This window comes from Mobula hypostoma, chromosome 1 (assembly GCF_963921235.1).
Source record: "Mobula hypostoma chromosome 1, sMobHyp1.1, whole genome shotgun sequence".
Lineage (NCBI taxonomy): Eukaryota > Metazoa > Chordata > Chondrichthyes > Myliobatiformes > Myliobatidae > Mobula > Mobula hypostoma.
In genome coordinates this window covers 76,107,008-76,120,816 of record NC_086097.1, presented here as the reverse complement: position 1 = coordinate 76,120,816, position 13,809 = coordinate 76,107,008, and the positions used below count along the sequence as shown (strand labels likewise).

The following is a 13,809-nucleotide window of genomic DNA, read 5'->3' as shown; positions in this document are numbered from 1 at the left end:
AAATATCTGCCAATGTTCATCCGGTGTCTCTTAGCTTATTTTAGCAGTCCACCTTCAAACCATTATAACAGATCTGAAGTCAAAAACAATGGTTTTGGTCCTGTGGTGCTCACCCACAAATTGTGTTTGAAATTCTATAAATTTGTGGCTGCTAGCTCCCAAGGAATCTTTAATCACAATATCCCTTTTAAATTCTTCTTCATTACTCATGACCAGATCTATAAAAAAGTCCATTCTTTGGTAGATCCCATAACACACTGTTCTAAAAATCAATCCCCTGAAGCATTTCACAAATTCGTCTATAACATTCTTATTAGCTTGGTTCTTCCAAACTAGTTTGGATAGGGCTTTAAATTAAATAGCAGAGGGGTGGGTTCAACAGATTGGAGAAGTATGAATAAAGTAAAAGAGAAAAAGAAGTTACAGAAAAGTAAGGGTGGAGTGCAGAGAGTCAAGTGCATAAGAGACAAAGATTACTAAATTTTAAAGGCACAATGAGAGTAAGAGCACTTTACCTGAATGCCCACAGTATTTGTAACAAGGTCAGTGAACTTGTGGCACAAATCAGTATAAAGGGGTATGATTTAGTGGCCATTACTGAATTGTGGTTGCAGAGCAGAGAGGTTGGGAATTCAATATCCACTTAGGTAATACAAAGGATAGGCAGGAAGGTAAGGGAGGTGGGATAGCACTCTTAATTAAGGACGAGATCAGGGCGATAGAGACGATACAAGATCTAAGGCGCAGAATGGTGAATCCATCTGGGCAGAGATTAGGAATAATAAAGGGAATCAAAAAAAAAAAAAATCACTGGTGGGAGTTGTCTACAGTCCACCAAATAATAACATTACGAGGCACAGGCAATAAACCGAGAAATATCTGAGGCATGTAAGAATGGAACAGTAGTTATCGTGGGGGACTTGCATATAGATTGGGTGCATCAAGTTGGTCGAGGCACTCCTGAGGAGGACTTCATAAAATGCATACGTGATAACTTTCTTGAACAGCATGTTACTGAACCTACAAGGGAACCACGCTATCTCGTCCTATGCAATGAGTTAGGTAAAATTAGCAATCTTGCAATTAAGGATTCTCTTGGAAAGAGTGATTACAGTATGATTGAGTTTCTCATACAAATGGAGGGTGCAATTGTTCAAATCTAAAACCAGTATATTATGCCTAAACAAGGGAGACTACAACAGAACGAGGGAGGAATTGGATAGGGTAGACTGGGAACACAGGCTATGTGGTGGGACAGTTGAGGAACAGTGGAAGACTTAAGAGATTTTTCATGGTGCTCAACAAAAGTATATTCTAGTTAAAAATAAGGACAGTAAAGGTGAGGAGAGCCAGCCATGGATAACTAAGAAAATACAGGACGTCGTCAAACTAAATGCTCGTGCGTACAAAGTCACCAAGAGTAGTAGGAAACTGGAAGATTGGGAAAACTTTTAAAAAGCAAGAAAGAACCACTAAGCAAGCAATAAAGAAAGGGAAGATAGATCATGAAAATAATCTAGCACAAAATATAAAAACAGATAGTAAAATTTTTATAATTATATAAAGAGCAAAAGGGTGGCCAAAGTGAACGTAGGTTCCTTGGAGGAGGAGAAGGGGGATTAATATTAGGTTATGAGGAAATAGCCAAGGCTTTGAATGACTATTTTGTGTCGGTCTTCATGGTGGAGGACCGCGATACAATAGCTATCACTAAAGAGGTAGTGCTGAGCAAACTTGTAGGCCCAAAGATAGACAAGTCCCCGATCCTGATGGAATGCATCCAAGGGTACTGAAAGAAATGGCAGAGGTTATAGTTGACGCTTTGGTGATAACTTACCAAAATTTTCTGGAGTCTGGGCAGGTGCCGGCAGATTGGAAGGCGGCAAATGTCATGCCACCGTTCAAAAAAGAATGCAAGCAAAAGGCAGGTAACTACAGGCCTGTTAGTTTAGCATCTGTAGTTGGGAAAATGATTGAAGCAATCATTAAAGAAGAAATAGTGAGACATCTAGAAAGAAATGGATTTATCACGCAGACACAGCATGGATTCAGCAAAGGCAGGTCCTGTTTGACAAAGTTACTGCAGTTCTTTGAGGATATAACAAATGCAGTGGATAGAGGGGAGCAGCTGGGTGTTATTTACTCAGATTTCAAGAAGGTATTCGATAAGGTGTCTCATAAAAGACTTACCTATAAGATAAGGATGCATAGAGTTGGGGGTGATGCATTAGCATGGATAGAGGATTGAACAGAAAGCAGAGACTTGTGATACATAGGTATTTCTCTGGTTGGCAATCAGTGGTGAACAGTGCGCTGCAGGGGTCAGTGCTGGGCCCACAACTGTTCACAATATACATTAACAGTCTGGAAGAGGGGACTGAGTTTACTGTATCTGAGTTTGCTGATGACACTAAATTGAGTGGAAAAGAAAATTACGCAGAGGAGACGGAGAGTCTGCAGAGAGATATAGATAGGTTAAGTGAGCAAGGATCTAGCAGTTGGAGTACAATGTTGGTAAACGCGAGGTCATCCACTTTGGAAGGAAAAATGAAAGATCAGATTATTATTTAAATAGCAAAATATTGCAGCATGCTACTGTGTGGAAGGACTTGGGAGTGCTTGTGCACGAATTGCAAAGGGTTGGTTTGCAGGCCCAGCAGATCAAGACGACAAATGGAATGCTGGCCTTCATTGCTAGAGGGATTGAATTTAAGAGCAGGGAGGGTATGCTGCAATTGTACAGGGTACTGGTGAGGCCGTATCTGGAGTACTGCGTGCAGTTCTGGTCTCCTTACTTGAAGAAGGATACACTGGCTTTGGAGGTGGTGCAGCGGAGGTTCACCAGGAGGATTCCAGAGATGAGGTGGTTAGACTATGAGGAGAGATTGAGTCACCTGGGACTGTACTCACTGGAATTCAGAAGGATGAGAGATCTTATAGAAACATAAAATTATGAAAGGGATGGATAAGATAGAGGCAGGAAAGTTGTTTCTACTGGTAGGTGAGACTAGAACCGGGGACATAGCCTCAAGATTTTGGGGATTTAGGATGGAAATGAGAAGGAACTGCTTTTCTGAAAGAGTGGTGAATCTGTGGGATTCTCTGCCTGATGAAGCAGTGGAAACTACCTCAGGAAATATATTTAAGGTTGGATAGATTTTTGCATAATAGGGGAATTAAGGGTTTTGGGGAAAAGGCAGATAGGTGGAGATCATAGTCAGATCAGCCATGATCTTATAGAATGGCGGAACAGGCTAGATAGGCCAGATTGCCTACTCCTGCTCTTATTTCTTATGTACTCAAATCTGGATCTAAATTTACGCGCAAAACTATCAAACATTTCATAGAACTCAACCATATAATGACTGCTAAAATAAATATTGATACAGCCAGATTGTTAATTAAATCAGACTTATTACTTTTCATTTAATTAAGTAGTAAGGCTCCTTCACTGCTTTTTTTCTGCAACTTATTTGCAGAATCACATAGTGTTTGGAGCAGAGAAGGAAGCCATAGAATCATTTGAGTTTAACTTGTTCTACACAAGAGCCATTTGGTTAGTCTCATTTCCCCCTCCCCAACTCTGCAAATTATTCATTCCCTTTTGAGCCGCTAAAATTAAGTCTGGCTCCACTACTTTGGTAATGTATTTCAGACTTTATTCACCTGCTGTATAAAAGTAGTTCTCATGTTAGCTTTGGTTCTTTTGCCAATCAATCTCATTCAGTGTCCTCTGCCGCCGGGCATGGCTTCCTTCCACCTTCTCTATATTTCTCTCTCCTAATCCACTCAGGTTCTCTCAATTATGCCTTCTTTTCAACCACCCAGCCCCACTATTATCCAGTTTATAGCCCCCCCCCCCCCATTCCATATGATTCTCACCCACTGAACTTGGATATCGTAATAATGATGAGTCAGAGTACATGAAGGAAACAGAACCTTGTGACTTGGTGTCTTGACAACAATCTTGCCCTAAATGTCAGCAAAACAAGAGATGGTCACTGATTTGAAGCAGGGCAGTGCCCATGCTCATGTTTACAGCACTACTACTGAGGTTGAGAGGATTGAAAGCTTCAACTTCCAAGGAGTGATCATCATCAACAGCCTGCCCAGTCCAAAAAGGCTGATACCATGGCCAAGAAAGTTCACCAACACCTCTACTTCCTCAGGCTGCTAAATAAATTTGGCATGTCCTCTCTGACCCTCACCAATTTTTATCTGAATACATTACAATTTGGTAGAGCAACTGCTCTGCCTGTGACGCCAACAAAAGTGCCAAGTTCTGGATGCTGTTCAGCACATCACAGAAACCAACCTCCCCTCTATGTACTCCCTGTCTCAGTAACTCAGCCACCATAGTCAAAGTCCCCACCCACCCCACATATTCCTCCTCCTCCCATTGGGCAGAAGATAGAAAAGCCCGAAAGCATGTTTATCAAGCTCAAGGTCAGCTTCTAGCCCACTATTATCAGACACTTGAACAGACCTCTTATACAAGATGGATACTTCACATCAACCTTGTCATGACATTGCAATTTATTATTTAAATACACTGCACTTTCTCTACAGTCTTTCCATTTTATTCTACATTGCTATTGTTTTACCTTGTTCTACTTCAGTGCACTGTGTAACGATTTGATCTGTATGAACAGTACGCAAGACAAGCTTTTCACTGTATCTTAATCCATGTAGCAATAATAAATCTGCTTCTTAAATCTTAGATAGAGTAGCCTGGGTAAAAGCCAAACCACATCCCTGAATGAGAAGTACATGTGTTCGGCTGTTAACTTAATAATAACACAAGTATATGATTTCTCTGCTCTTCCATAAATACCTCTATTTTAAATGTATTTGTATTTATTTTTATATTTCTTTTGATACCATTGAAGCAAATCCAGCAACCATTTAAAATAACAAGTTTAGTTATTATCCATTCATTATTTCAGTGAATTTGGTTTGGAGCAAAGGGACAAGATACAATATTAACAGATAGACTTTAAAAAATTACTAAATCTTAATAGTTTGCTTTTCCTGGAAGTAACTTTTTTTTGTACATTGCTTAGGATTTTGTACAAATAGGTCACGATTACAGTTCTTGTTCCACCTACCAGATGTATCGGTGTGAGAAGTAGCAGGTGTTCTATTTGATTTAAGTTTACTTAGTGCTCCACTGACGATATCTGAAATGCAAGAGAGGGAGAGAAATTAAAATCCACACACATTTTTAACTGATATGAATTTCCAATTTGGCAGATTCACAGTTCATTCCAAAACAATTCACTTGCCAATAAAATGATCTGTACTTTTCCTTGTATTTAATAATGTTTAATAGCTTTAGGAAATAAAAGAATTTGAACAGCTAAGCACAAATATATCCCAAACTGCACATCTGAACTTTACTAAGTTTACTTGAAATCTGGGATTAAACAATTAAACATTTTAAGAATATATTCATATTGTATTTGTATTCAAACTTTACTCTATACTAGAAAAGATTTCTTGGCCATACCCACAATAGTTTGCACAAATTTAGTCACTGGGCTTTTATCTTGGTTCAGATCTGGACTTTCAATGAGGTTATTGCTTGATGGCTACAAACACTGTATACAAAGTTTGGGGGAAACAGCAAGCTATGTTTAGTAAATTGGGTTTTCATTCTGTAGCCTATTACTCAATGGTTTATGAACTTTGATCAAATATTTTTCTTTCCAGAGATTTAGTTTAAATGTCCTGGAGAGTGTCTATTAATTTTTGTACCTTCTTGACCAATTTCACATAGCTTTACCCAATGAAATGTTAAATATTTCCCTCCATAGATGGTGCCTGAACTGCTGAGTTCCTCCAGCATTTCCTGTGTGTAGCCCTACACTTATTGTAATTGGATAGAATGATTCATATTAACATGGGAAAATGTAGCAAATCTGCCAAATCAGATACCAAGTCAAGAATGTACAATCACAGAATCAGGCCCTTTGGCCCACCATGTCCATACTGACTATCAAGTATTTGCTGGAGGAAGCACCTGGTTCCAATTTTCCATGAGGATTCGGAGCCACCAAATTCAGATTCTAATAATGACCACTGCTGAGAAATTTTTAAAAAAATCATCACTGGATAACTGACAAGTTTGAATTTCAGCTCTCCACAGAAGGCAAGACTATTAAGGATATAAATACCAAACACAGAGGGTTGAATGCTGAAAAATGTAATGTACTCTAAAATATGTAAGTGCGTGGTAACTATTTTACAATGTCATTAGCGAAGTATACTTAGCCAGTATAAATTCCATCAAAATAGATTCAAAGAAAATTAAATGCATCTTTTTTAATTATGCCAATGAACTTGTACTTTTTTTTTTAAAAAAAAGCCTATTCACTCAAACTGAGAATTACCATCTGGCATTTTTCATCACAAATTTCATTTCTTTTTCAATGGCCAACTGACAGACATCTGTTCTCAATTTAGGGAAGGTTCTACTGGAGACAACTAACAGTATGCCAGCCCTTTGATATTCTATGCACTCCTGTCCAAGGGTACTGATAAAGCAAGGTATTCACAAGAAATGCTTTAGCCAAGAACTACTTGTTACGGCCAACTTGATTCAAGGTCTGTTGTAGACAGTCAAACAACATATCCAGCCATACTTCAGACAAAAATGCAAAAGCTCCAGTTATCTCTACAAAGGTATTGCCGTTCAACACAAAAACATTTATTCATTAACAAACACCATAAAATGAATCAATTCAGATTACTTAAAGGTAGGTTTTCATATATTTTAGAAAAAGCCAAAGAACTGCATAACCAAGCAGTAACATGTTACTTTTAATGGCTTGTGTGTAGTGTATTGACAGGTAGTTGAGGTTGGCAGCAAATTAAAGAACCTTTTTGGTCACCTTGCTAATAATTGCACAAAATGGAAAGCAGGAAAATACACGGAAACATCCTTTGCTTAAACCGCATTATATTTTTATTAGATTAGATTATGAAGACACGCAGTCCTCTTTTATTGTCATTTAGTAATGCATGCATTAAGAAATGATACAACATTTCTATTTCTATTTTTATCATGGACAGAGAAAAATAAAGGTTTGAAAAGACACATATGACTCAGAATTAAAAATAAAAGATAGAAAATTATCAGCCCTAACTTTCTATTCAATATGTTCAACTAAGACTTCAGAGCATTTTTAAATGCTGTATTCACTGCCAAGGGCTGTAACAGTATGTGCATGGAAAACAGATTATGATTAACAGAATTAAGTGTCAAAAACATGCCAGTAAATATTGTAGGCTATAAAAGATAGATTTACAATAATCTATAAAATAATATGAAAACATTTAGAAAATAAATGACATAGAAAAAATTTTATTAACCTCCAACACTTCGACGCCTTCTTCTTTTGCTCTCTTCCACTCTTGAACCATCTCCATCTTCCAAGGTTTCTAATGAAGGCGTTTTAGATGCTACACAATCACCAAGCATTGCTGGAATTTTTTCCAAGATAAACTCTGGAACACAACCTGAAGAAATAGGAGTGTATGCTCAATCACAAACAAGAGAAAATCTGCAGATACTGGAAATCCAAACGACACACACAAAATGCTGGAGAAACTCAGCAGGCCAGGCAGTATCTATGGAAAAAAGTGTACAGTTGATGTTTCGGGCTGAGATCTATCATTAGTCCTGATGAAGGATCTCGGACTGAAAGATCGACTGTATTCTTTTCCAGAGATGCTGACTGACCTGCTGAGTTCCTCCAGCATTTTGTGTGTCTGTGTTGTTAGCAGTGTATATTATTGACTTTGTGACAATCACATTATTTTTCCAGATTAACGTATAAAAGACAATAAAGTGCAAAATGAAGCCCCAAATGGACCAGCATGTATAATGTTACATACATGATGCCAGAATGACTACCATATTTGCATAAAGTTTCAATGCATTTAAAAATGTCAACTTGTGAACACCTTTGTGATAATTCAAAGTGTTTATGACATGCATTTGCAAATTTTAATGTCAGTTTTCAATATTATTTAAAGAACACGTTAAAATGGGGCAGGGCACTTAGCAAAAACCTGAACCGGCAAAAAGAAACCACTAGAGATAAGAGTGTATTTTGGAAGGATGACTAACTACCGAGTTGAAGAGGTGAGTTTGAAGTTTAAAAAAAATAGAAAAGAGGCAAATAAAGACATGATATGAATCAAATGCCAGGAAATTGGAAAAGGGGCTTTGGGAGGCACAATTGAATGGAAAAAAAAAAGTTGAGAGTTAGTTGAGTTCCGAGTTGGAGGTTAGTCTGTTGTGAGGAGGTGGTTACACTGATAAGCAGCAAACCAAGTAAAAAGATTTGAGCAACCAAATTTCTTGTAAGCAGTATGGTTCAATTAAACAATACTTCAGTTGGCCTGATAGTTCATAACAAAGTAATAAAAGCTTGATGTTTATCATTATCTGCAAGGCTACCTGTACTCGTGGTAATCATGCTGAACCTTCTGTAGCTTCACAGGTCAAAGTGAGTTCCAGTCTTCACTATCATAGCTCTTCCATGAAGCAGACCTGACTACTCAACATTAGCTAGGCTTTTGCTATAACAACTGTTATATACAACTAATAACAGGTTGTGTTTTATATTTAGAAGCATTTAAAGAGATCATAACTTCTGAATTAATAACGACAATAACTATTTTAAATGATATTCTTGTAGAAAAATAATTCCTAAATAAGGTAAAATACAATAAAGAGAACAAGTAAACTTAAGGATGGCAAATTTCCACAAATTTATAAGAATTGCTCTTTTTAATTTTGTAGTACAAGTGTCCCCCACTTTTCGAATATTCGCTTTATGAAATATCGCTGTTACGAAAGACCTATATTAGCTACCTGTTTTCGCTAACAGAAGGTGTTTTCACTGTTACAAAAAAAAAGACAGCGCGCGAAAAAAAGCTCGCGCCCCAAGCAGCCAAACTCCTCCCCCGGAACTGCATTCTAGCCGGCATTGTTCAAACATGTGCCTATAAGCAGCCGTAGCAAGATGAGTTCGAAGATATCAGAAAAGCCTAAAAGAGCTCGTAAGGGTGTTACACTTAGCGTAAAACTAGACATAATTAAGCATTTCAATCGTGATGAACGAAGTAAGGACAAAGTGAGTTTGGCTTGTGGAAGCCGAGGAAGATGATGTTGAAGAGGTTTTGGCATCCTATGACCAAGAACTGATTGAAGAGCTGATACAATTGGAAGAGGAAAAGATAACAATCGAAACCGAATGCAGTAGCAAATGGACCAAAAGTGAAGTTGTCTAAGAACTGAATATGATGTAACTTCATGAGATGATAGAAAAATATGCGAGGCTAACAGACAAGCATACTGTCGTTTCTCAAACCTTCCACATCAGCCGACGAACCTCGACCTTTGACATCAAGGCAGGCAGACATAGAAGATGATGACTTGCCTACCCTGATGGAAACTGATGACGATGAGCTGACACCCCAGTGTCCCACCACCCCAACCCCGGGCCACAGAGAATGCAGCAGTAGCCGGGACACACCCAGCACATCTTTAAGAGAAAAGCCAAAAGAAACAAGCTAATTAATTAGGTGCCGCCCGGCACCTAAATGTGGGCCCAGATCAGAGGTGATTGTGATTGGTATCGGTTCGCTGCCCGGAGGTTGGGTACCACTGCACCACCCCAACCTCCGATGACTCAGCCTAACACACCATCATCAGTGTGCTCGGCGCTGTCTTCCAGATTCCCGTAAGTGATACTACACTGTACATACGTTATTTCTACTTTATATAGGCTGTGTATTTTTATTGGTTATTTGGTATGATTTGGCAGCTTCACAGCTTAAAGGTTACTGGAGAGAATGTTTCCGCCGAGAGCGCTTGTGTGAGATTTTCGCTATGGAGAACAGTGCGGCAATGATTGTAGAAAAGTACTTCTACTTTATATAGGCTGTGTATTTACCATATCATTCCTGCTTTTACTATGTGTTACTGTTGTTTTAGGTTTTGTGTGTTATTTGGTATGATTTGGTAGGTTATTTTTTGGGTATGCGAACGTTCACAAATTTTTCCCCATATAAATAAATGGTAATTGCTTCTTCACTTTACGACATTCCAGCTTACGAACCGTTTCATAGGAACGCCTTACCTTCGGATGGCGGGTGAAACCTGTACAAATCTTGGGATGGAAGCTTCAGCAGCTAAACTTACAACTGCATTTTATTTTGGGGGGTCAGATTGAAAAGAAAGTCTCATTTCTTAAAGATAAATTGGTTAAATGATAATTGTTGGAACTTGACTTCCAATACAGGCCGTCTCAAGTAATGACTAGATTACAAACCTGGGAAATGCTCATAACCCGAATAGCTTGCAAGTCAGAAATGCAGCCACAAACTGAGTTCTCAGGTGGCAGAAGATGCTCACAACCCCACAGCAGCTGACAAATCCATACTGCCAATCTTCTATACTTTCCCTTGTATGTACAGGCTATACCAGGGGTCGGCAACCTTTTTGCCTCTGTGGGCCAGATTGCATATTAATGAGTGGACTGTGGGCTAGATAAATGCCATAAAAAAAAACTTGAAATATGGGAATTATGCATTTGAATACATTTAGTTATGTTTTGCCTCAAATTAATGAATAACACATGCTAGAAAATCATTTGTGCTTAACCAAGGATGCCAATTAGTAATCAAAGAACTCAGTTTAGTTTTCCTGTCCCACCACTGCTGGTGCCCCATCAGTTGTGATGCCAATTAGCTTCAACACATTAAGTTGCATTTCTGACATTATTTTCAGCAAAGCTTCAAGAACGTCTGCTCCAGTAACTGTGTCCTTCATAGGAATTAATTGAATAAAATCTTCAAAAATTTGAAAAGTTGAGGTCACTTCTCGCACGAACACTGCAAGTTGAGCAGTGTCTCTCAAGTCTGTACTCTCATCAAGCGCAATTGAAAAAAAAAATGCAATTCGTTGCAGGCATCCCTTAAACAACTCTTAACACCTGCTGACATTTCTTCAACTTGCCGTGTGATCGTTCTTGCTGACACGCTGATAGATGCAAATAAAGATTTCTTTTCAGGACAAACAATATCCACTACTGCCAGTAAACATTCTTTGATAAATTCTCCATTTGTAAAAGGCTTCATCTTTTCTGCAATACATTTTGAAACTTCATAGCTGGCATGGGTATTTTCTTCATTTTCACTGCTTTTTTGGCACTAAGCGTCTACCTTCCTGCGTTTTGCATTCATTGCCATTGGAATTTTTTTCTTTGATTTTATTTTGAAACGCGAGTTATTCAACAAGTATCGTAGCACATGTAAATATCTGGATATTTAGCGTGGATTTCTTGTTAAAACATAGTGACGTTGTTTCTGTTTACAAATTTGAACGATCCCATCTGAAAACCTGCGCGTGCATGGAGAGTATCTAATACATATTAATAAGGTAGTCTGTCTTCCCATTATTTGTATATACCAGTGTTTGGTTTGGAACAAAACAGAACCTGGGACCAGTGTAACAAGATGCCATGCATGTCCATCAGTGTGGTCACATGAAACACTCAGAATAAGGAAAAAACCGCTCGCAGGCCGGATAAGCATAGTATTTCAATATTTGCTCGCAGGCCATATCTGGCCTACCCCTGGGCTATACATAAGCTGGAGAAGGACCTATACTAGCTTAATAGCAAAATCACTAAAAGTCTAAGTGAACCCTCAGGAATAGATATCATTCATAAAATGTTGGCTGCCTGGTCTACCCTTCACATCCACTTTGAATCTAACCCTCACTTTTAACACCTGCCCTGATATTAAGCATTTTTACCCTGGAAACAGATACTCTGTGTCTACTATATTCACACCACTCAATCTTACAAATCTCTATCAGATCTCCCCACCAAAGAAAACAACCCACATTTGTCTTGCCTCTCATGAAAGTACATGCCCTCTAAATCAGGTAGTATCCTAGTAAACCTCTTCTGCACCCTCCCCAAAGCCACAACATCTTTCCTAAAGTGGGGCAACCAGAACTATGCAGTACTCCAGATGTGCCCTAACCAGTTTTATAAAGTTGCAACATAACCTCTTGTCTTTTTAGCTCAATGTCTTGATTAATAAAAACAAGCATTCCGTAAGCTTTCTCAACTACCTTATCAACCTGTGTAGCCACTTCCATGGAGCTATGAACTTGGACATCAAGACCTCTCTGCTCAGCAACACTGTTAAGGGTATCCTTGCATTTGCTCTACCAAGGTTCAACACCTCACATTTATCTGGGTTAAACTTCATCTGCTATTTCTCTGCTCATATCTGCAACTGATCTAAATCGCACTGTATTCTTCCCCAGTCTTCTACACCATCCACAATTCCATCAATCTTGGTATCATCTCCAAACTTACTAACCCACCCATCTACATTGTCATCAAGATTATTTATATACATCACAAACAGCAGAAGTACTAGCACAGATCCCTGCAGAACACCACTAATTACAGACCTCCAGCTCATACGTCCCTTTGACCACTACAGTCTTCTACATGCAAGCCAGTTCAGAATCCAAACACTCAATTCGCAGCAGACCCCATTTCATCTTAAATATTCTGGATTAGTCCCCCTGATGGACTTTATCAAACACCTTACTAAAATCCATATGAACAACATCCACTGCTCAACCTTCATCAATCTCTCTCATCACCTTGTCAAAAAAATCAAGTTGGTCGGACACGCTCTGACCTGCACAACACCGTGCTGGCTCTCCCCAGTTAGGCCATGAGTTTCCAAATGCTCTTATATCCTATCCCTAAGAATTTTCTCCAGCAATTTCCCCATACTAATATGAGACTCACGTTTATAGTTCCCAGGATTTTCCCTGGTTCCTTTCTTAAATAGAGGTACATTAGCCACTCCCCAGTCCTCACCTATGCCTAGACAGGTCACAAAAGATATTGGTCAAGACCCCAGCAGTCGAGTCATTTGTATCCTTCAGTGACCTGGGGTAAATTCCGTAAGCCCCTGGGGCTTATCCACCTTAATACTCATTAGGAGACCCAATCCTTCCTCCTCTTTGACCTCTAAATGCCGTAACATATTTATACATTCAGCACTGATCTCTTGGCCCTCCATGTCGTTTTCCTTGGTAAATACTGAAGCAAAGTATTCAAGTACCTCACTCACATTCTCCACATCCAAGGAAATGTTCCCTTCTTTATCCTTCTGTGGTCCTACCATCTCCCTGGTTATACTCTTGCTCTTGATGCAGGTATATACAAACGTATATTAAATATACAAAATATTGAGATTTAAAGTGTGACATAATACCACCATAATGATGAAGCACATATACTAGAATACGTATTTCAAGAAAATAGTCAACATGTGCCAAATTTTATGCTCTTTTTAAAATGACTACAAATATGAAAAAAATACTACAGTGGGACTTAAAATGGTCATAGAAATGCAGAATTCTGACAGTTCTGAATTAATAGGTTAACCGAGAAAAGCCAAGATACTTTTCTACAGGTGGAATGGAAAAGAGTTACATTTGAGTCTGATTATAAACCTAACTCTATTATGTAAGGAAACTTGTTTGAAGTGATTTTAATCAAGCAAGCTCTTCTTGTTTAAATGAAACATACAATGCAACTATTTGTAATTATTAATATATTAAGTACAATTTAGGATAAGACAAAAATCCATTTTTTTCTTTAAAAACTCCTCCAAAGACTAGTTCATGAGTTAATTTATTAAACAAACTAAAAACTGATTATATAACCAGAGTAAAAACATTACTAGAGGAAAAAA

At 38.4% G+C, this 13,809-nt stretch overlaps 1 protein-coding gene across 3 annotated transcripts in view; it reads right to left on the bottom strand.

Moving 5' to 3' along the window:
- LOC134348092 (rho GTPase-activating protein 11A-like) overlaps window positions 1-13,809 on the bottom strand; it is a 69,066-nt gene that overhangs the window by 19,809 nt on the left and 35,448 nt on the right. For 2 of the 3 annotated variants that reach the window (XM_063050969.1, XM_063050950.1), the window contains exons 6-7: window positions 7,375-7,521; window positions 5,109-5,180 (exon numbers count right to left, since the gene is read on the bottom strand). In XM_063050969.1, coding sequence (XP_062907039.1) covers window positions 5,109-5,180; window positions 7,375-7,521 — 219 coding nt within the window. The remainder of the gene's footprint in view (window positions 1-5,108; window positions 5,181-7,374; window positions 7,522-13,809) is intronic. The other variant, XM_063050960.1, reaches the window with a different exon arrangement.